At 35.4% G+C, this 24,893-nt stretch overlaps 1 protein-coding gene across 1 annotated transcript in view; it reads left to right on the top strand.

The window, feature by feature from the left end:
• The first annotated feature begins 358 nt into the window (after positions 1-358).
• FucTC (alpha-(1,3)-fucosyltransferase C) overlaps positions 359-24,893 on the top strand; it is a 45,502-nt gene continuing 20,967 nt past the window's right edge. The window contains exons 1-2 of the mRNA XM_067785887.1: positions 359-518; positions 20,821-21,905. Of these exons, the coding sequence (XP_067641988.1) occupies positions 21,031-21,905 (875 nt within the window). The 5' untranslated portion in view covers positions 359-518; positions 20,821-21,030. The remainder of the gene's footprint in view (positions 519-20,820; positions 21,906-24,893) is intronic.

Below are 24,893 nucleotides of genomic sequence, written 5' to 3'. Positions count from 1 at the left end.
ATTTATTTGGTCATCAAATCGAAGTGCAACCATCTACATAATTTGGGCAAAATTTCATTACCAAGAGCCATAGACAATTTGGTGTTAAGGTTACTCAACCCTCCATTCAATAGAGTCTATTGAAACATACTACTAATCTGCCAAAATTTTCTCTTCGCTGGCTACGTAGTTCCAACAACTCCAAGTTAAGTTCTGATTGCCACGTACCAGTGTCGACCCCAATAAACTGGTTACCTCAATACTTCATGACAACAAGGTTTCGCTTGTATGAATAAACAAAATTATTTTGAACATCTACGCCGTCGCATTAGACGCTTTGTAGTCTAGAGCATTTACTTTGACCATCTTTTAGAGCAGTTGCCTTTGGTTGCTGTGTGTGTCAAGAAGTGTGTGGAGCGTCCTATTTTGTTAATATTATTTTAAATTGCATTTCTTATCAAGCGTCGTATTTGCTCGTATTAAGATTTATAAAAAGCTAATATTTTCGATGATTATTACCTACCACTTGATTATTAATGGTGAGCAAGCTATAAAAAAAAAAAGAAATCGTTTTAAGTGCGTGTGAGTGTGTATCAGCTTTTGAAAAATGCCCGCTGAATTAAATTGTTTGTTGTCTTAAAAAATTCGAAATATTACTGTGATAGAGTACATATGTATATTCGTACATCACATCATGAATGTACTAGAGATATACGCCGCCGCCGCCGATTTTGGTCGTTCTTCACACGCCGCCGCCGAATGTCAAAAATATCAACGCGGCGGCGGCGGCGGCGATACTATATTTTCTACTCGTTTAGGCCATTTATTGTTCATGTCCAAAATTGGTCGGATATGGTCAAAAGTGGTATCAACGGATGCGCATCACTGCCAGTCAGAAGAAACTAATTGCGAAATTTAAATCTTTGTAACTGTTCAAAAGTTATTTAAAAAAACAGGTGCTTTCGATGTCAACTGAGCACGGACTTTGCATCACCCAATCCACCAAGTTATTAAAACAAAACACTAAAAGAAAAGTTATATAATAAATTTATATGCTCACTTTGCATTTTTTTTTTTTTTCAAAAAATTAATAATGAACAATGAATTCAAATAAAATGACCCAAGGCGAACATGTGTTCAAATTGTCCTCAAGTTGAAAAAAAAGCATTTTACCCAAAACGGTGCCGATTTTTAAAAAAATGGTATATTGCGATTGGTTGAAAGAATAAGCGGAATCAGTGATGCAAAATCCTTTAGTAGGTTCTAAGCGCATAAACACTCCTTTGAAATTATTCTTGCCTCATACTTAAGTTGAGGATATATGTACGTATGGGAAGGGTTTGAAAAATCACTTGGGTCTACATTCAAACATCTGTTGTTTATTTGCGAAACTATAAAATCGCGTCTGAAATGTTAATATTGATTTTCACACTTCATCCTTCAACACCGGTTTGACATTTCGTAAAGTTAGCGGCCCATTCCAAAACTAGTCCCTTGGAGTGAATCACATTAATTATAGCCTATCAACCAAGTTTAAATATCACCTACAGGTAGGCACATATATTTACCAAGTGTGCTTTGTCCTCCGCACACTCAAAGAGGTGAAGCAAAAGCTTTCGCAAGAATGACCATGTGTGCTACTACCCTAACGTAGTGGACAGTGGAACTAGTATGAAAATTAAAGCTACGCGGTTAACATCATTCAACTTAAAATCGGTCCACTTTCATTCTAAAATATCGTTTTGATTTAAAGAAGATTATTGAAATCAATGCTGTGAACACAAACATTTGCAAACTTTGGTCTACATTTAAAAAATTGTATCCAGGGTCCTTACGCCGAGGATTATACGATTTTCACCCATGAGTTACGCAATGACATCCACTTAGACTGCTTATGTTTTCGAGGGCGGCATCCTTGGCCGAATAGGCACTCCCTAACGTTTCAAGGTGTTTCTCTGGTGTAGCTCGGCAGCATAGCGCGACAAAACATCCGTTAGAAAGTGTTTGGAACTACACCTAGAGCTTCTAGGAAAGTGATGTCGATGAAGGTAACATACGAGTTCGAAGTCGCAGCCCTATAGTTTCGTGCTGGCGTATGGTGTGAGGGTCAGGAGGCGTGGATTTCGGATCTTTCCGAAATGGCCAAAACGTTAATTTCCTTAAATACATACAAAAAAAATTTTTCCTAAATATTATTTTTTTAAAAACAAAAATCAAGCTTTTTATAGTAAGAACACCGGCGCGCCGCCCACGCCGCCGCCGCCGGTATATAATAGAGCCTACGCCGTCGATAAAGTGTTAGGCGTAAACCTTTAGAATGTACATATACATATGTATGTTTATACAAGTATTTGATTTGATTAACACAAAAAAAAGTTCTAAACAAAAAGTGAATAGAAAGAAAGCAATAGTTGTACCACGCTACATAGTATGTATATTGCGAAAAATTTTAAAGATGACATCACATAATTGCCGAAAATTAATCTATGTATATTCATTCATATTAACCTACATATGTATTTATGAACACTAGACCGATCCATTGGAGAAAAAGGTGTGAGTAACATTAAACACACGAAATTCGATGTGTAAACATACATACATATATATGTAAACATATGTAAGTGAACTCGTAGAAAACTAATGTTTTTATATACACACAAAAACGAACCAATTGATAGCCCGTCGATAACAAATTTCGATAATCGATAACTCTTCAATAAAAACCCAATATATCGTCAATAAACACCGTTAACCCGTGGACAATAAACCGATAACTCATCAATAACTACTTTCGTCAATAATGAACTCAAAGCACTTCAATAACAAATCGATAAATCGTCTATATCTCATCGAGGCGTAACTATTCCATCTGGGGCCCATGGCAAATTCTTTTGATGGGCCCTATCAATAAAAATCGTCACGTCGTACTCAGTTAAATTTTAATAAACTGCAAGATTTTCAGCGAATTAAATTACACGTTGTATATATCCCACTAATGGCCATATGTCTCGAAGGAACAACATCTTGAGAAAACCTGCATGCATTTACAATTTAACCTTTATTATTTTATTTTTTATTTAGAAAAATCTTTTTTTTTTGAGATTTCTGTTCCTCAAAAGGGATAGACCCTTTCACATCATCAAAGCTAAAAGATCGGGCCATAGAATTTTCAATAGACAGAACAGCCAAGTTACATAACCTGTCTTGTCTCATAGAGTTTCTTAAATATGTTTTTATCAATTTTAGTTTTGAAAGCTGCAAGACATAAAATTAAATTTTTATTATTAATAAAGAGATACCTTCTCTAAACCACGACGGTTTTTCTATTTCATCTGTCAAAGTGGACCGTAAACTAAGAATCAGATATGTCATTCTTATATATCTTAACAAATTCTAAAGCTTTTTTTAATAGATCAATAAATACATCAATAAAGGTATTAATGAGGGTTTTAAAAGAGAGTGGCGCTTAGTTGTATATGTGAAGGCGTTTTCGAGATATCGACCAAAATGTGGGCCAGGGTGACCCAGAACATCATCTGTCGGGTACCGCTAATTTATTTATATATGTAATACCACGAGCAGTATTCCTGCCATGATTCCAAGGGCTTTTGACTTCGCCCTGCATAACTTTTTCATTTTCTTCTACTTAATATGGTAGGTGTCACACCCATTTTACAAAGCTTTTTCTAAAGTTATATTTTGCGTCAAAAAACCAAACCAATCACTATGTTGCATCCCTTATTTCGTATTTGGTATAGAATTATGGCATTTTTTTTAATTTTTCGGTATCGAAAAAGTGGGCGTGGTCATAGTCGGATTTCGTCCATTTTTAATACCAATATAAAGTGAGTTCAGATAAGTACGTGAACTAAGTTTAGTAAAGATATATCGATTTTTGCTCCTGTTATCGTGTTAACGGCCGAGCGGAAGGACAGACGGCGACTGTGTTTAAAAACTGGGCGTGGCTTCAACCGATTTCTCCCATTTTCACAGAAAACAGTTATCGTCATAGAAGCTATGCCCTTACCGAATTTCACAAGGATTGGTAAATTTTTGTTCGAATTATGGTATTAAAAGTATTCTAGACAAATTAAATGAAAAAGGGCGGAGCCACACCCATTTTGAAATTTTCTTTTATTTTTGTATTTTGTTCCACTATATCATTACTGGAGTTGAATGTTGACATAATTTACTTATATACTGTAAATATATTAAATTTTTTGTTAAAATTTGACTTAAAAAATTTTTTTTTAAAGTGGGTGTTCGTCATCCGATTTTGCTAATTTTTATTTAGAGCACATATAGTAATAGGAGTAATGTTCCTGCCAAATTTCATCATGATATCTTCAACGACTGCCAAATTACAGCCAGCAAAACTTTTAAATTACCTTCTTTTAAAAGTGGGCGGTGCCACGCCCATTGTCCAAAATTTTACTAATTTTCTATTTTGCGTCATAAGGTCAACGCACTACCAAGTTTTATCGCTTTATCCTTCTTTGGTAATGAATTATTGCACTTTTTCGGTTTTTCGAAAATTTCGATATCGAAAAAGTGGGCGTGGTTATAGTCCGATTTCGTTTATTTTAAATAGCGATCTGAGATGAGTGCCCAGGAACTTACGTACCAAATTTCATTAAGATACCTCAAAATTTACTCAAGTTATCGTGTTCACGGACAGACGGACGGACGGACAATGCTAAATTAATTTCTTATATATATCCCGATTATGCGAACAAAAGTAATATACTCTGTGAGCTCTGGTTTTCTTTGAAACCCAACTAAATAGTAACACATTTTACTTTTATAGGTATGAAAGTAGATTTTGTAATATTTTTCACATTTGGTCGTATTTTTAAAAGATTTTTTTCTCAAATTATAATAAAATATTGGCATTTTTTGAGCAATTTTCTGGTTTTCTTCAAGCTGTATTACCAAACTATATCACAGGAAACTAAAAATACCGCCCTTTTTAACAAGTTTGGACAAAGAAAAACCAAACAGCTCATAAGCTTCTTTGCTCACGGTAAGAAGGAATGCAGAATGTAAGCGTAAACGCAAGAGTAAGTGTAAGCGTTATATATAGAAGTGGTATGCAGTGCAGGGGATTACAGAATATGTGTGCAGGGTAAGTGTAGGCGTTAGTGGTATCCTTATAGGGTATAGAGCTCAATCTTCCCTACAAAATTCGAATCTATTATTATTTCATTAGTAGCTAATCGAATGCCTAATGAAGTCAAAAGCACAATGCAACTCTGTTGGCAGCGTTCCGCCTCCGTTTCCGCTTCTTAGTTTTCAAAGCAAATGTCATTGTGTGCATGGCGGAACGATACAAGGTGGCCGCATCGAACAGCAGATTATAACCTTTCTTATTTGATTTGTTACATCAACTACCGGCGCAGTACGATTTTGACATTTGTCCATCGAATTTACAAGTACATGGAATTTTGTTTGTTTGTAGGTATGTCACCATGCTCCCACCTTGTATCGTTCCGCCATGATTGTCTGTCTCATCCTTCATACTAATCGAGCAGTTACTTCTGTGTGAAAGCAAAAAATTTACGATTTCATTAGCAGGTGAAATGAGATCATTAAGTTTCTGTGTGAAAACAGTATTAATGTAGAAAATTGCCTTTATTATTCAATAAGCCGTCTGTGTGAAATTAGTATTAGATTGATTAGAAATCTGTCAATTTTACAAAATTTCGTTAACTTAAGAGCGACAATTTCTCTTCTGTTGAAATGCCTAAACTAATTTGTTCACTTGACAAAGAATTCGGTCGAATTAACCATAATTCGATCAATTTCACCGAATCTCCGTTAAGTGAAGAAGAAGAGAACCGATTTGTTGATTTTAATAGCACCATTTCTTTCAGTGTGGCTAACCCTTTCACTACTGTGCTATACGTAGTGGTCTGACACATATTAGGTAAACTTTTTCTAGATAGCTAAGAATAGTAACCAACTTGGCAAAAAACACTTAAAAAAAAAAACAGTGTAAATAAATCCCACTGGTTTTCTTACAAGCCTTTGAATGGGACTCATGAAATGATACCGATGGATTTATTTAAATAAAATGTACACCAATGGGATAATAAGTCCCAGTTTTTGGGTTTAACCATATCCATTGGATATAAAGTCCGAAATTAAGTCTAATTCACTCGTAAATGGATGCACTTTTCAATAGAACTGTCAAATTGCGCATATGTATAGTATATGTTAAAAAAGAATTGTAAAAATGTATAGCCTCGTTGAACTAACCTAAAACAGTTGATAGTGAAAGGAAAATACTCATAAGAACCAATTAGACGCTTGCTTATTCAAATAGGACGCTACGCCCCACATTTTTAGAAATTTCACGCGCCCAACGGTTTTTGTTAATTGTCTGATCAACGCCCTAGATTGATGGGAGCATAGTGTACCTATACCAAGTGTGTCAACTAAGCGATAAACGTCAAAACTACAAACAGCCTCGCTCACCTGATGCAAATCTCAGGTCTAGAGTTGCATTTTTGGTACGCAGGAGTACTTCAAGCTGAGTTGCATTTAATAGTTATATAAAACTTTGTAGTATTTACAGATGTAATAGTTGCATATATTTCCGCGGAAATAAGAATACTAGATTTGTAGCCTGCAACAATGCGGAAACATACGGAAAGCAAAATTTATTTAAATTAGAGTCAAAATATAAAGCGCCACACGTGTAACATGGAAAAATTTCACTTCTAAAGCCCCCATTACTGATACTTAGCATAGACTTGACTTGCCTTGGCGTAAACTTGGCAACTTAGCCACGATTATACTCCACTTGGCACATACAATCTGGCATCATAATCAGCGTTGAAATTTATTTTTAAATAAATGTCAATTTGTATGACAAAATGTCAAAATGAAATGGAAACAAACAAATGGCATCTCAAAATGTAGACGTCACTTAGAACTTACATAGAAAATCAAAATTCAACAGACTTCTAAGTCAAGTTAAGTGTTGCCAAGTTTTCAGTAATCAGTAACATGCAATGTTCATCTAACAGAACTGTAAGTGACAGTTCCGAAGTCAAGTCAAGTCTATGCTAAGTATCAGTAATGGAGCCTTAAGGCTGCTTACACAAATGCATAAGGGCAAAATTATATAAAACGCTTTGGTCACTTCAAAAGCGTATATGATACTACTTTATTTTTGCTTGGATTTCAAGCTAAAAAAACTAACGAAACTTTATCGGAACTTTAAAATACAAAAAAAATTTCTATCATGAAAAAGCGAGGCCACTATTCCCCCATAATTAGCGAGTTTGTCATGTTTTTGTTTATGTTTTACATTTTATTTTTACATTAACATTTTTAACAATAAAACAATGCAAATAACACGCGCAAATTATTTCTTTCTCTAATGGTTCACTTTTTTCACAAGAAACTTGATTCTAATTGTGTTTTTATGCACCAAATTTTCAAACTAAAAAAAAAAATTTCATTTGTCTGAAAAAAATAAAGAAAAAACGGCCAAATGTCAAAAAAACCTATCGAAAAACAAACTGGCTCGTTTGTTTTTAATGAAAGGTTGTATTTTTCTTGTATTTCGTTAGTTTTTTGAAATATAGTTTAGCGTAGGCACGCCACCAAAGCATTTATGTAAATTTTTCGATACTTCGCCCGACAGATGAATTAATGAATGCAACACAACCAAAGCGTCTGTTTAAATCCGCCTTCATTTTTGTAGCTATGAAAGCCTCCTGCAGATATAATGGTGCTTTAATTGCAAACAAATCAAACTCCTATATGACGCTACTTTATTTTCTATGTATTTTTCTTGTATTTTCTCTTATATTTTTTGTCGAGGGAGCCAATAAGGTTTCAATACTGGTGAAAGTATGTGAACTATATTTGAAAAAACTAACGAAATACAAGAAAAATTCAACGTAGTTCATTAAAAACAAACAAGCCAGTTTGTATTTCGATAGGGTTTTTTGACATTAGGCAGTTTTTTCTTTATTTTTTCTGACAAATGAAAATTTTGTTTTTAGTTTCAAAATTTTGTGCATAAAAACACAATTAAATTCAAAGTGTAAATTGTGTGTGCAAATGAGTTTTCAATAAGTGTACATTTTTCAGTTTTCATAGTGAACTTGGGTACAGAAATTCAAATTAAAAAGTTTTTCACAATAATTTGAAAAACTCTACGTTTTCTCTGCTTTTTACAATTAAAGGAGTAACCCTCCGTAATAAATTAAACTTTTAATGAAAATCAATAACTCTGAACTGAACACTTTTCGCCATGATATAAAATTAAAATGCTGTGGAACAGGAGCAACACTTTTGTGACTACATAAACCCTGTTTCAATCTTTTACGTCTCTGCACAGAACCCTAATTGACCTTTTTCAACCGAAACAACAATGGCAACCCAGATTTTCCCGTTATGCCCACTTAAGCGAGTGCCTGTCAGAAAGAAGTCAACACACTTGTACTTGTACACTATGATGAGGAGTGTGAAGACTAGTACCTAGGACCTACCTAATTATTTTCTAGCTTTTAGTATTATTATTTCTTAATGGAAGTATTGTTTTCAATAAAATCGTTTAACTTAAAAATTTTTTTTTAATTATTTTATTTTAAGTTTCTATTGGGATGTATAATCCCCCCGTGGTGAAAGGGGTAAGGGTGCTAAAGTTAATATTACTCTTGGAGATGCATGGGATTTATAATTGAACGTTTTATTTTCGAACCAGTGAGCATACTTAAACATTTTTATTTTTGGTTTGGCCTATCTTATATACATATATTTATGAGTTCAAGCGTAAATACAATTGTTCTATTGTTATATATTTTTTTTTAACAAGCCTCAAGCGGTTGCCTGTAAAGGTATTAATAATTTCAATTAATTAAAATACGAAAATATTTTCAGTATAATTTAAAATGAACGTTCATAAGAATTTTTTCAGTTGTATTTAAGCATTCTGCTCTGAGACAATTAAATAAATTTATACAATTCAATTCACACAGTGACAGACAATAGTCTACACACACCCCCTGTTCCCGCTGCGTTAAAACACTTTACAACTTTAACTAAAAAGGTGTTTATGCAGCATTTTTTTAAGCCCTATTTCTAATCATAATAAACTAAAAATTTTCATACATTAATATAAAATAGCAGAGTTGTGGGGAAGGAACGTAAAAATAACATTGACATTGACTTTCTACAGACATTACACCCATAACCTATTTTAGTATAAACAAGTAAGGAAGTCTAAGTTCGGGTGAAACCTAACATTGCATACCCAGCTGTACACTTGAAATGCTGTTGTTGTTTGTGTGCTGAATAGTGGTAGAAGGCTGCGCAATAATACATATACATATGGTTCTATTCTGAACTGATTTTCGCTTAAAAGAAGCAAAAAGGATACAGAGGCTAACATCAATGACCTTGAGTGGGTAATAATGCAGTTTCCTTCAGATATGGGGATTTCCCTACTGTTTATTTTAAAATAAATGTATAACAGAACAATAAACATAAACACACAAGTGCAATTGTACTAAAAAGCGTTATTACAAAAAAAGGCAGGGTTATTAACGAAATTTTCCAAGTTTTAGTAGAAATAGCTTATTACCTGCTGTAATCGCTGGACGAGTTTAGCACATTTAACGCGTTTAAAAGTCCGAATTAATTATTAAAGGCAAAACGGTTTAAAAACGGAATAGTTACGAACGGTTTATTCTGCTGTAGTTTGGCCGGCTGACGACCAACGAATCATTCCTCTTAAATTCCTACAAACTATCAGCAGTAGAAAAAATATGACAGTACATTGACACGAAATTCAAATACAGGAAATTATATGCTAAGTTCTTATGATCTATAAAATATTTCAAAGTATAAGTACATAGGACAAATTATCTCATCAACAACACCTGCATCTACGAACTTTTACAAAATCTTTTGTATAAAAGAAGGCGATTTAACCGATTTCGTCCATTTTACTGAAAATATTTCCTGTTAAACACCAAATTTTTGGTCGAGTTATGGCTCCAGAAACGTTGGGAAATGCATTGTAAGAAAGGGGCAGTACCACGCCCATTTTTCAATATTTGAATTTTGTCCCATTTCTTGTTATAATGGCACAAAATCCGTGGTACAAAACTATTTTTCGCTAAGATTTAACTTATTATTTTTGCCTACGACCCTTTTTGAAGTCATTTATATAAAAGTGGGCGTGGTCCTTAACCAATCTTATCCATTTTTACTAGAAATATTTCCTGCTATAAGGAAAATATGTGTACCCAATTTTGTTACGATCCGTTAATTTTTCTTCGGGTTATGGCTCTCGAAACATTGAAAATTGCTTAGACAAAAAAAGGGCGGTGCCACACCCATTTTCAAAATTTTTAGTGTTTTCCAATTTAATGTTATAATTCAATTTAGAAAGTAAAATTCTATTGATACAAAGCTATTTTTCGCTAAGATATAGCTTATTATTTTCGTCTACGACCCTTTAAAAATCTTTTATATAAAAGTCCATTTCTCGTCCATTTTTTTCTAGAAATATTTCCTGCTACAGGAAAAATTTGTGTACCCAATTTTATTACGATCCGTTAATTTTTCTTCAGGTTATGGCTCCCGAAACATAGAAAATTTCTTAGTCATAAAAGGGGCGATGCCACGCCCATTTTTTAAAATTTGAAGTTTTTCCTATTTATTGTTATAAATCCACTTGGGAAATGAAATAAAAAATAAAAAATAAATAAATGTAAGGCGCGATAACCTCCGAAGAGATCTAAGGCCGAGCTTCTCTTCCAATTTGCGTCGTGCTCCTCTTGCTTTTCCCTACAAATTGGCCGGACGGGACCTACATGTTTTATGCCGACACCGAACGGCATCTGCATGGCAGATTAGTTTTCACAGAGAGCTTTTCATGGCAGAAATACACCCGGAGCGGTTGCCAAACACTGCCGTGGGGCGACCCCGCTTAGAAAAATTTTCTTCTAATTGAAAAACCTTATTTCTAAAATTTTGATGTTGCTTTGCCCGGGGTGTGAACCCACGGCACACGGTGTGGTAGGTGGAGCACGCTACACGCTACCATCATACCACGGTGGCCGCCATGCCTCACGCTTTTTACTCTGAATTAAATTATTCTGTTAATAACTTAAATTTTATTATAATTTTTTTTTGAGGTGATTAACTATAAATGATTGTTTGACCTTCTACTACTGTTATATAAACTCTTTTTAATTGAAAATTAATTTTTATTTTTTAGTTCGGTTAGCTATAAAAGCGTGTTTTTTCAGTTTTTTTAAACTATTATTTATTTTTAATTAGCGGTCCATGGATGAATCTAACCCCACGGCACCGAATAGGGTCAAGACGCAGGGAGGCTGGACGCGGTCTTTCACCGAAATTGCCAAGGGTCGGCAGATCATTGGCATTATAGACGAGAGCAGCGAAGACGGCAGGTTCCCGAAAAATTAAATTAAATTTTATTAATAACTTAATTAACTATCGTTAACCTTATGTCACCCCACCATCACATTATTGCATTGTCATCGAGCCTTGATGCGTGTGCAAAGTTTCAATCAAACTTATGGTCATAAGGCCAATTGACCTTATGGCCGTTGACCTTATGTCACCACACCATCACATTAATGCATTGTCATCTGTCCTTGATACGTATGCAAAGTTTCAAATTAATCAGACTTCTAAAAACCGGTGAAAATTAAGCTCAAATATTCCGTTACATACATACATAGATACAGGCCAAGCTAATAAAAGCGTGTTAAAAATGTTTATCAACTTCCGGTTCAGATAGTACTTCATATCGACTGCTGAGTGGAATACCACCCTATCTCGACCGCCGTTTCGAAAACGCCCTATCTCAGAGTTTGTTTGAAGAACGCTCTATCTCAGAATTTTTTCATAAAGCTTATGGCAAAATGTATTGAATTTGAACTCAGATAAGACGTTCTTGAAACAAATTCTGAAACAGGGCGTTATTCAAACGTTTTCTGAGATGGGGCGTGTTCGAAACGGCAACCGAGATAGGGTAATAATCCACTCTTTGTAATAAAGAAATGCTTTGAATTGACTTTCACAATTAACACTTGTGTTAAAGTGAACAAGACAATTTAATTATTTTTGTTTAAATGAAACAATTTTTTCATTTGTTTATAAAATTATAATCTTTTTTGAATCAAAATTCAAAAATAACAGTCTCTGGATAATCCCAAAAAATAACGGGATTCCGGGATTGCCATTTTAAAACCCGAAATACCGGTGCTATACTGTTTCCAGTGGTAGAACCTGTTTCTATACCCAGTTAAGCAGAGCTCGCAGAGTATATTAACTTTGATTGGATAACGGTTGGTTGTACAGGTATAAAGGAATCGAGATAGATATAGACTTCCATATATCAAAATCATCAGTATCGAAAAAAAATTTCATTGAGCCATGTCCGTCCGTCCGTCTGTCCGGTAACACGATAACTTGAGTAAATTTTGAGGTATCTTGATGAAATTTGGCACGTAGGTTCCTGGGCACTCATCTCAGATCGCTATTTAAAATGAACGATATCGGACGGTAACCACGCCCACTTTTTCGATATCGAAAATTTCGAAAAACCGAAAAAATGCGATAATTCATTGCCAAAGACGGATAAAGCGATGAAACTTGGTAGGTTGGTTGACTTTATGACGCAAAATAGAAAATTAGTAAAATTTTGGACAATGGGCGTGGCACCGCCCACTTTTAAAAGACGGTAATTTAAAAGTTTTGCAAGCTGTAATTTGGCAGTCATTGAAGATATCATGATGAAGTTTGGCAGGAACGTTACTACTATTACTATATATGTGCTAAATAAAAATTAGAAAAATCGGATGAAGAACACGACCACTTTAAAAAAATTTTTTTAAAGTGAAATTTTAACAAAAAATTGAATATCTTTACTGTATATAAGTAAATTATGTCAACATTCAACTCCAGTAATGATATGGTGCAAAAAAATACAAAAATAAAAGAAAATTTCAAAATGGGCGTGGTTCCGCCCTTTTTCATTTAGTTTGCCTAGAATACTTTTAATGCCATTAGTCGAACAAAAATTTACCAATCCTTCTGACGGTAACTGTTTTCTATGAAAATGGGTGAAATCGGTTGAAGCCACGCCCAGTTTTTATACACAGTCGACCGTCTGTCCTTCCGCTCTGCCGTTAAAACGATAACTTGAGCAAAAACCGATATATGTTTACAAAACTCAGTTCGCGTACTTATCTGAACTCACTTTATCTTGGTACAAAAAATGCTCGAAATCCGACTATAACCGCGCCCACTTTTTCGAAATCGAAAATTACGAAAAATGAAAAAAATGGCATAATTCTATACCAAATATGAAAAAAGGGATGAAACATGGTAATTTGATTGGTTTATTGACGCAAAAAATAATTTTAGAAAAAACTTTGTAAAATGGATGTGACACCTACCATATTAAGTAGAAAAAAATTAAAAAGTTCTGCAGGGCGCAATCAAAAGCCCTTGGAATCTTTGCAGGAATACTGTTCGTGGTATTACATATATATATAAATTAGCGGTACCCGACAGATGATGTTCTGGGTCACCCTGGTCCACATTTTGGTCGATATCTCGAAAACGCCTTCACATATACAACTAAGGGCCACTTCCTTTTAGAACCCTCATTAATAACTTTAATTTGATGCCCATATCGTACAAACACATTATAGAGGCACCCCTGGTCCACCTATATGGCGATATCTGGAAAAAGCGTCCACATGTAGAACTAAGGACCACTCCCTTTTAAAATACTCATTAACACCATTCATTTCATACCCATATCGTACAAACACATTCTAGAGTCACAGCTGGTCCACCTTTAGAACTATGGTCGACTCCCCTTTAAAATACTCTTTAATACCTTCCATTTGATACCCATGTCATACAAACACATTCCAGGGTTACCCTAGGTTCATTTTCCTACATGGTGATTTTCCCTTATTTTGTCTCCAAAGCAATCAGCTGAGTATGTAATGTTCGGTTACACCAGAACTTAGGCTTCCTTACTTGTTTTTCTTATTTTCTGTCCCAAAATTTCCCAGATATGTTCACTAATATGTATGTATTTAATGGTTTTGAAGCCCAGTAAAGCAGTGCATCCTTAACAATATGTGCCGTGTGATTTGTATCGTCATCCTGCTAAAGGATAAAACGAAACTGCATATACCTAAAAATTTTGCGGCAATGCTTTTGTACTTTCTAAACAACGAAAGTATGCGATGTATACAGACTTCTGTCCATCACTGTATATTAAAACGTCTTTTTTTACTCAACTAAATTTCACATATTTTTCTAAACAAAAAAAGATTTATAAATAAATGTGCTAATGTGTGATTTTTGTAATCTTACAACAACAAAATACAACAATACGTTACAACAACAATAAATATAAGCAGTTGGTGGACTATGAATATTTGCTATTAACAAAGTTATCGAAAATTTACTCAAAATATTAACACGTCTTTTATCTTCCACACTTCTACATATGTCAATATTTTTCTTTCTACCCAAGCGATAATGTCTGTGCCTAATTGTCGCTCCCTATTTACATATTTGTATGTAAATACATACATAGTTATTACTAGTAATTGTAGCCCAAAATATATCAATCACCTTATGCTTATTCGTCTCCTAACCCAGTCTGCATTTTTAACCGTAGAAGAGTGCTATTAGGTAAAGCTAGATTTGATTAAATTTTTTTGATAATCGATTTTTTCCGATTTGATTCTCAATAAAAAATCGATTTAATCAATTAAATCGAATCGAAAAAAGTGTATTCCTGCCAAATTGCTTATACGATTTTGACTGTTTCATAAAGCTCGCCAGTTCCTTCCTCGTTTCGTTAACTGACGCTAATTGGCAACATCACATGGTTCTTCACTTGGGCATCCGCCGGAGGGGGATTATAAGAGTATTCGACATATAAATCTCATATTATAACTGTCCCGATGTATGGATCAAAGTTATGGTCCGTATCGAGAGACGATGGGATAGCCCTTTTGGAGCGTTCGAGATAAAAGTCTTGCCGACGTTTCTCTCTGTTTTGTTAACTTCTAGGTCATGTCATGATATGTCATGAGACGCTCAGAAACGATTCCGTATTATGAAGCAGACGAAGGGGGGACCCCCACTAAGAATACTTGATCTCCCTTGGTATTCGCAATTGGTGTCAGCTATGTTGAAACTAACCCTAGTTGTCGTGTTTGTTACGAAACGCTAAAATCGCCTCGGTGGTTAAGCACCAATAGACGGTGATGATGAAATTTCTTCATCTTTCTTCTTTCACACGAAGCCACCAACACAATGACGCATAGTCTTTGTTTATGGCTCTGAATTAATTCGATTTTTTCTCCTCTGTCTAACAAAAGTCTGCAACTAAATTGAAAAACTATGCGTCAGTTGAGCTAAATTTATAATATAATTACAAAAAAATTTTACCTACTTTTACTGTCAGGTGATCAAAAAACAAAGGTTCAAAAAATCGAATGATTCTAAAACAAATCGATTCTTCATTCCTTTAAAAAAGATCGATTAGGTCCAATAAAAATCGAATCCAAATGTAGCTCTATTACTAAGGCCCTGTTATTTTGTGCGAGTTTAAGTTTGGCTGCTTTAACTGAGATTAACAGTACAATTTTATGTTATCGACTATTCATTGGAAATCCAAATTTTATATACATGGGTCTAATTAAAAGTTTCTATGTGATTTGTTGAATGAGGATAAAACGAAATACCTGCTGTCATCTAGCAAAGAGTCAGCGCATAAGCGCCTTGGCAACCACGCTACTCTTGGTAGCCATAATTTCGAAATAGTAAAATACTTCGTTTATTTGGGAACCAGCATCAAAACTAACAACAACATCGTGTCTGAAATCCAGCGAAGAATCTCTCTAGCCAATAAATGCTACTTAGCACTAGGTAGGAAATTGAAAAGTAAAGTTCTCTCTCGGCAAACGAAAATCTTACTCTACAAGTCACTATCGTACCGGTCCTGCTATATGGTACAGCAGCATGGACCATGAAAACATGAGATGAACTCTGGGAGTGTTCGAGAGAAAAGTTCTTCGAAAGATTTATGGATCTCTACGCGTTAGCGATGGCGAGTAACGAAGAAGATTTAACGATAAGCTGTACGAGCACTACACAGACATCAACATAGTCCAGCGAATTAAAACGCAGGGGCTGCGCTGGCCAGGCCATGTTATGCGAATGAAAGACGACGCTCCGGCCAAGAAAGTGTTTCTATCGGAACCCGCCTATGGAAGCAGAGGTAGAGGGCGGCCGCCACTCCGCTGGAAGGACCAGGTGGAAAGCGATTTAAACTCCCTTGGTGTGACCAATTGGCGCCGCTTGGCAGAGCAAAGAAGCGACTGCCGCTCCTTGTTGGACGGCCATAACCGTTTAAAAGGTTAAGTGCCAATTAAGTAAGTAAGTAAAGTGATTTATGCATAGTTTATCTATGTGCATATATCGAGATTATCTTTATATTCTAACTGGTAATTTAATAACTAGATTCCCCGTATAAATTTTCCCATTGACAAACGGTAATTTTGAGCAAGTTCTAGGTAGGTATGCCTATCGTAATAGGCGACTAAAATACCATATTCAAGAGGCTGTGTAGCGCAACCCTTCAGGTTGCCAGCGCTATATATAGCTTCTCCAAACCCAATTGTCAACCTCGCCTATCCGCGGCGAATCCTGTTTCACTAAAAGGCGAGGCTCTGGCGACCCCAAGCTCCTCATGGAACTTGGGGTGGGGAGGGAAGGATGACCTGAAGTTTTAATTTGGCCATATAAATCGTTCTCGAAATGGTCGGGCTAGCACCTTATTGCTGCTGGGTTACCGGAGCGTACCGCATCTGTATCCGGCAAAGGACCATCACATCGATAACACTCCCCAAAGCCTTCGGGGAGAAACCTTATCGCTACAACAACAACAACAATATGAGAAAGTTCTAGAGATGTCGCTACCTTTTCCTACGCCTTGAGATGATTATCGAATTTCCTCTTTGAACGGAAACATGAAAATGTGTGTCAACGTGTAGATGAACATTTGTGGATTTATTTAAGATTAGTGCATGCGTGAACATGGCCCTATGACTTAAAGCTCCTATTTACGAAAAATCCTAGCCAAAACGACGGAACGAGTTTAGATGAAATTTGGCATACAAATAGGCAATAAGTAGTCTGCAAGCATCTGCCGGGGGTCTTTCTCACCTTTGAAAGTAGTTTCACTTTAATCGGTTTTATGGCTGAACCACACCACAATTGATGGATGTATTTGGACAAGCTTGGCTCACGAATAGCGTATATACTGGCTTTTTTTTCTGGGAAAACGCTGAGCGTTTCCACTTCCTTTGGGAACAGTAACTGTTTAATCTCTATAACTTTAAGTATACAAACTTAATCGATGGTATTGCATTTGGCAAAATAGGTTAAAATCACCAAGCTGTTAAGAGCCAATGAATGATAATAATGTTGAACTCACACAAACCTTCCACCCAGATGACTTTAGGGGAGTTCAGGAAGACAGTAACCAATTGTTTCCCCTAAGTTTTCTATCGAGTTCAAAAATATGCGGGACAAACCTTTTTATAATCTTTTAAGAATAAGATAAACGTAATTATACTCAGCTGAGCAGAGCTGACAGAGTATATTAATTTTGTTCGCATAACGGTACCCCGTAACGGCATAAACTAATCGAGATAGATATAGACTTCTATATATCAAAATGATCTGGGCGAAAAAAGAAATTAATTTAGCCATGTCCGGCCGCCCGTCTGTCCGTAAACACGATAACTTGGGTAAATTTTGAGGTATCTTAATGAGATTTGGTATGTAAGTACCTGGGTACTCATCTCAGATCACTATTTAAAATAAACGAAATCGGACTATAACCACGCCCACTTTTTTTATATCGAAAATTTCGAAGAACCGAAAAAGTGCGATAATTCATTACCAAAGACGGATAAAGCGATGAAACTTGGTAGGTGGGTTGACCTTATTTCGCAGAATAGAAAATTAGTAAAATTTTGGACAATGGTGGCACCGCCCACTCTTAAAAGAAGGTAATTTAAAAGTTTTGTAAGCTGTAATTTGCCAGATGACTATGTAATGTTCGGTTACACTCGAACTTAGCCCTCCTTACTTGTTTTTGATTAGAAAACGTACGGGATTACTTTCAAGTTTGGTGCCTATCTACACTCAAAAGGCGAAAATCCCTTAGAACATGCAAAATGAGAGTGATTTTTTGCTTTCGAAATATTTTTTTAGTTAGTTTGTACGTTTGCCCTCCTAATAACATTGGTTTACAGCCAAAATGCACCAGAGACGCTATTATGAAATTCCTATATAAAATCACCCCCTGATTTCGAAAATCAAGGTTATTTTTAATTCTATGCTAACGTTTTTGAGATATTTACGAATAACGGTTTTTTCCAAAAAAAAAAAAAAAAAAATTGGGTCCACTTTATCATATATATCTCAAGAACGAAATGAGCAATTCCAAAACGGTTTTAGGGGTTTTAAAGGCAATACAATTTTCTATAAACTGTTCACTACTAGGCCCTGAAGATTCAAAGATAACGAACAATCATTACGGATTTTTTCCATTTTTTTGTAAAAATATAAAAAAATTTGTATTTTGCGAGGAAGGATCTCGAAAACTTTAAATTTTTTTGCAAATTAGTTTTTTTCTCTCTAAGCTCTGTTTTGTTACAAAAAAATAAGCTTTCACTTAACAAAATCGATGAACTAATACAAAAGTTATAAGCATTCATGTAAATATTCACATTTAATACTTAAGTAGCCTACTGGTACATATGTGTTAATATTCGCTAACTAACTGATATACGATTCGATTTTGTTGAATGAAAGCTTATTTTTTTGTAAGAAAACAGAGCTTAGAGAGAAAAAAACAAATCTGCAAAAACAAAAAAAAAAGGTTTTCGAGATCCTTCCTCGCAAAGCATAAATTTTTTATATTTTTACAAAAAGTGTTGTATGCACAGTTTATAGCAAATTTTATTACCTTTTAAAAGCTTAAAACCCTTTTGGCACTGCTCAATTCGTTCTTGAGATATATATGATTAAGTGGACCCAATTTTTTTTGGAAAAAACCGTTATTCGTAAATATCTCAAAAACGTTACCATAGAAATAAAAATAACCTTGATTTTCGAAATCAGGGGGTGATTTCACATAGGAATTTCATAATGGCGTCTCTGGTGCAGAAAAAAATTGGAATTTCTGATCCAGTGTAATTAGTGTTAATTAAATAAATTTCTTTATTCTAAATTTCCATTAAGAATGTAAATGCACTGATCAAATATTATTTAATATTGTTAGTTTACAATGAAATAGATGCTTTTCCCATTTAATAAACATTCAATAGATTACCAAAATATTATAAGCGGAAGGAAAACCAAACTAGTTCGAAAAAGCACTAGTTACCACTTTAATTTTATAACTGGCATCAAACTAGTAGAAAAAAAACCAAACTTGAATCAAGTAAAACTCAAAGTTCTACATCTAATGTCTAATGTCAGTTCATCCACACCACATGCTTTTATGTCATCTTTGCTGTCATCTTTGCCGCACCCGGCACGATTTTTCCAGTCCAGCGGCGTTAAAATTTTTATATTTCTTAAGATTTTACTAAAAATGTTTTAAAATTCACATCTCGTGCCATGGCAGTTGCGTAAAAATTAATTTTTGTCATGAAAAGCTTCCTAGCGCAGGTTCATCTGCCTTTTAGGGAAAAATAAAAAGGAAGCATGATGTAAATTCAAAGAGAGCTTCGGCCAAAATACATATATGAAGGTACTAGTTTATGCGCGTGGGTTTCACCCCACGTTTCTATAAAAATATGCAAAATAAATAACACAAATTTTAAGGTTGTGTTTTTGCGAATTTAGGTACTGCGGACAACCATAGGATATACAATATTTTTTTAAAATATTATTTGGAGTATAAATAAAAAGATTTTTCGATGAGCCAAGTATGGAGCAGGCTACTTATAATTGGCCATGGGTGAAACATGAGATTGAATCGTGATATAGCTAATGACTGTCCTTGAGCTTTATTGACAGACATTGCGAAAACCAAACTAATGGAGTCCTTGGTACGAAAACTTTGTTGTTTTCGAAATTTCCCGATAAAATCATTGCTTCAATGACATTTGGTAAATATTTTGTGATGATAAGCCTTGTCCCATTGCATAAGCGCGTAGGATCCAAATTACGAAGCATAATTATTATGGTCCCTTTTTTAAAGATCAATCGATGAGGAGGAATTCCTGGTGGCTCCAAGGAGTTAAGAAGCTCAACCTGATAATGCACAGCTTGCGAGACTGTGTCAATGAATCGATAAGTTGTCTCGTTTGTTTGAATTTTATATAGATATAGAAGATGTAGCCCTTTGTACCCATATGGGAACTTATGAATATTAGGCCCCTTTCGGTTCAGACACACAACCAGATTGTTTGCCAAGCCATCAAATCTATTTGATGTAAGTTGTTTTCCCGCTTTTCAAAAAGTAATTTAGGTTCGGTATAGGGCTCCGCATTTTTCTTAAATAATTCGATTCCATCCCCTGTAATCTTTTTTATTTTACTCATTTCGCTGCCTTTTTTAATATTTAGGGATTAATCGCACGATTTTTTACAGGGTACATACACATGCATGACACATAGACATATTGTTTGTTGTTTTCTAGTAAATTTGTTTTACTTGTTTTTTTTTGGTTATTGATAATTAAGTATTTGGACTACATTATACCTCTCTTTTACTTAATAGCATAAACGGCATTTGTTTATCTAATCAATCACACGGCGGCGTAACTATGCATGTACATATGTAAGTAGGAGAGCGGGAAATAGTGAGATAATTAAGGTAGTAGGTACTACATTAAATTATCGAAACTACTTTGGTTAGGCGGCGGCGTGAACAAATGGTCTAGTAATGCATAGAAAATTGATCGGTTGATACGAGAGCACTGGCATAGCCATGCGAAATTACGACCACGAAATCGTCGCCGCGCCTATATTACCTGATAACCGTACCAATGGCCAAACGAACGCAGTCAAGCCCGTGGCGCCTATATCAAACCACGTTACGATGAGACGTACAAAATTTGTAATTATTCTTATAAGCCTTGGAATTTTCGCCACCTTCCTGCTTATCGTTCATATATACAGCAATTCACCAGAATTTAACCAATACAGAATTTTACGCGCTTATCAGCATCAGATCGATAATGAATTGATATCAGTGAAATCAGAAAGGCGTCCACGTACCATACTCTTTTGGACAAGTTTTTTTGCGGATAAACGCTGGAGTTTGGACGAAGACACTGTGGGCCTTGATTATTTTCGTGATGTTTTACATTGTCCTGAATATCATTGTGAGCTAACAAACAATCGTGACTTTTTACCCACCGTTGAAATGTTCGACGCCGTGCTCTTCCATACAGCAGAACCCTTTCCACTTATACAATCAGTACCTAGTAAACGTTCAGCCCATCAACAATATCTATTTGCTTTAATGGAACCACCCGGTGAGACAAAACATGTACTTTCTGACGAAGAGGGCTTTTACAATTTAACTATGAGTTATCGTCTCGATTCGGATGTGGTATGGCCTTATCAGTTTATTGAGGACATTGAGACTGGAGAATTAGTTGCACCTGCTATACACGCTAAATGGCGTCAAGTACCTACGGATTGGAATGATACGATTATAGAGCAATTGTGGAAAGGTAAATCGAGAATGGCTGCTTGGTTTGTATCGCATTGTGACACATTATCGAAGCGGGAAAAATTGGCTGAAGCACTACAAGACCATATTGATGTTGACATATATGGGAAATGTGGTAATTTCAGGTGAGTTAACTAAGATTTTAGATTAATCGTGCTACAATCCACTGCGGTCCGGATTAGGTTAAATAACTATTGCTTGGCCTTGGTTAAACTCATCTCTAGTAACACTATTCACATTTCGAGCTTATAATGCAACTAAATTTTGATAGGCTGTTACGCATAGCTTGACCTTTCATAAATTGGGCTCGTCTACAAATTTCGAACGCTTGTGTATGTGTGTGTGTTTATTAGGCGTCCTAAGTTCTCAAGAAATCTTGACGAAATTTTCATGTACATTCACGTGATCTTTCAGTATTTGCACAACTACATATATAAAATTTTGGAGAAGTTGGCGGGGCTATGCCTTCTGGCAATAGCCAAAAAATTCATATCTGTAAGACTGAAATGAGTAATGCTTGGGTATATGTACCCTATATGTACCTTAGGGTGGTCGTTATAAATCAAATAATAATTTTTTTTAGTCTCAACCTTCAGTCCCCGAGATGGATGGATGGATGGAGGATTTTATTCAGCGCCTTCTCGAAAGACCGGCACGTGCACTCGAAAGCGATTGAAGCTTACCCGTGCGTCTTCAAACCTGGTATGCCTACTTTCGAACAAATCTTCACGCCAAACTCCACCGAGCTGGTGCTCAAAATCTCAAGGATCTTGTGCAAGCCTTACGATATTAAACAAAAATAGCTGATTCTATCTCTTACTAGAGAAGACTCAAGGCTCAGGATGGGGGACATTATATGACACTGCCTTCGGGAAGCACGCGCTTATGAAATAGGTTTTGGTGAGAAACAGATCATCAGTAACAGCATACTTATGTACATAGAAAGTGATAGATGCAGGAAGACACAGCGGTAGAGATGTTAAAGCTAGGTCAATTATCTCATAACATGAATAATGATGCTTTAATGAGTTTCTGCCTCAGTTCGTCGAACAAATTCTGCTAACACTACTCTACAGTCGGCACAATAAAGGTTATGATCTACGTCACAACGAATATGAATCCCAATCCAACTACTCATACACCCGTAATTTCTTTATATGAATTGTCAAGTTTCAGATTTCGGACAGAAGTTTTAGTACAACTAGTTCAAATGTAACCCTTAAGTTTTGCTTTAATTATGGTTGGTAAAAAGAATATAAATGACGCCCAACGTATTGGATTAGTATATGGATTAAATGGGAGAGAAAATGGATTTGTTACCTGGCACCTCAAACAGCAAAATTAAATAAAAAATTCTAATCTGCCTGAAGTCAGTCAGAAAATTGTAGTTGAAATCCAGTATTTTCTTTGACTATAGTACAACAATAAGAGTGACCTTATTTCACATCTGGGAATTTTTAATTAGGGTGTCTGCTATTTACTTCAAAAATAATTGATTGCCACTTCTTTGTATGAACTGGATGAGGTAAGAAAAAAATTATTGCAAAAGTACAAGAGATTTACGTATGTATATACAAAGTCTGATAGTTCTTCTAGGGCATAAACTAAAAATTTCACAGCCTCTGCAATTTCGAAAACCAAATTTGTAAATAACGGACACCCTAATACATATGTCGATAGATACGTGCATACATAGATATTGCATGTGAAAATTTGTTCACAATTTCATTTCATATATATGTATATAATCCCATGCCTGCTATCGCAAAAGGTGTTAAAAGCGTAATTATTAGAGAATATTTATCGAAAACCTGATAACATAGAGATTTTAGTTATTGTAAGACCATTGTACCTAATTTCGTTTTAACACATTTACATATGTATGGCCTATGTTTACACTACATAAGTAAATGTACATATTATATATATGTATATGTATGTAAGCATTTCAGAATTGAGTACTTAACCCTCGAGAACACGCGCTATGAGCATTTTGCTCAAGCAATTTTTCATTTCGCGAAATTTCTATGTTCTATGGAATTCTGGCACTTATTGTGGTGAGTACCTTCACTATTAGTTGTGCTTCGTACTTTGACGAGCATTTATTTCGATTAGTGCACGATCGGTGTGTAGGTGGGTTGTTGATTTTTAAGAGCGGCATTTTGCTCATTGCGCGAGAAACAATAGCCGTGTTTTTTAACACGCGTATATCCGTTTACGCTTAAACTTTATATTGACTGCTAAGAGACAAACTATAAATACACCTCTGAAATTGCTGCGCATAAATTTTGTCCTACTAAATTTCAATACGCATTATACTCAGATGTAACTGAAATATGTGTCTTTGTTTCACCCTGTACACTAATTCTATGTATTATATGTGTGTCCACAATTCATCGCAACTGATTCAGCTATATGTTATACCCTATGGCCATCAGAGCGTTGCGTCTCCGCTTTTCGGTACACCCTGTTGCTGTAGCTAGTTGTTTTACCACAGCCGCTAGATGGGTCTCCTAAGCATTATCTAAGCGAAGATAGGCGTTTTTTAACACGCGCAAACGAAACGTATACGCGCGTGTTAAAAAACACGGCTAATGTAAGTGATTCAAGATTTATCTTTTTTGTTGAAAACCTCGGTTTTAACTCTAAGATTACTTTCTTTCACAATATTTATATTAGTATTTCCTAGTGTTGGTCAAATGGAACGAAAACGTCGTCGTTGTGCAAAAGATACTTCACAACTTGCTGCCTGGTTGGAAGAAGTGTTAGACGATGATAGCTCGGGTTATGATGAAAATGAATTATTTTCAGATAGTGATGGTGAAACAATAAATAGTGACCACAACACTGACTCTGAACAATCCGCTGAGAAGGAGGAGGAGGAAGAGGAGGAGGGCGGCATTTGTGAGTATACTGAGATACCACGAGGTAGACGCAGTGTGTATTGGGGAAAAGATAAGTGCACCAATTGGGCACTTGGTCAACCCCTTCGCAATGTTCGTACGAGGCAGTGTAATATAATAACACACTTGCCAGGAGTTAAAAGTATAGCAAAAAATGCTCGAAATCCATCAGAATGTGTGGCTTTGTTTTTGTCGAATACTTTGATAGAA

This window comes from Eurosta solidaginis, chromosome 4 (genome assembly GCF_040869045.1).
Source record: "Eurosta solidaginis isolate ZX-2024a chromosome 4, ASM4086904v1, whole genome shotgun sequence".
In the NCBI taxonomy this organism is placed as follows: Eukaryota; Metazoa; Arthropoda; class Insecta; order Diptera; family Tephritidae; genus Eurosta; species Eurosta solidaginis.
This window is presented reverse-complemented; position numbering and strand designations above follow the sequence as displayed.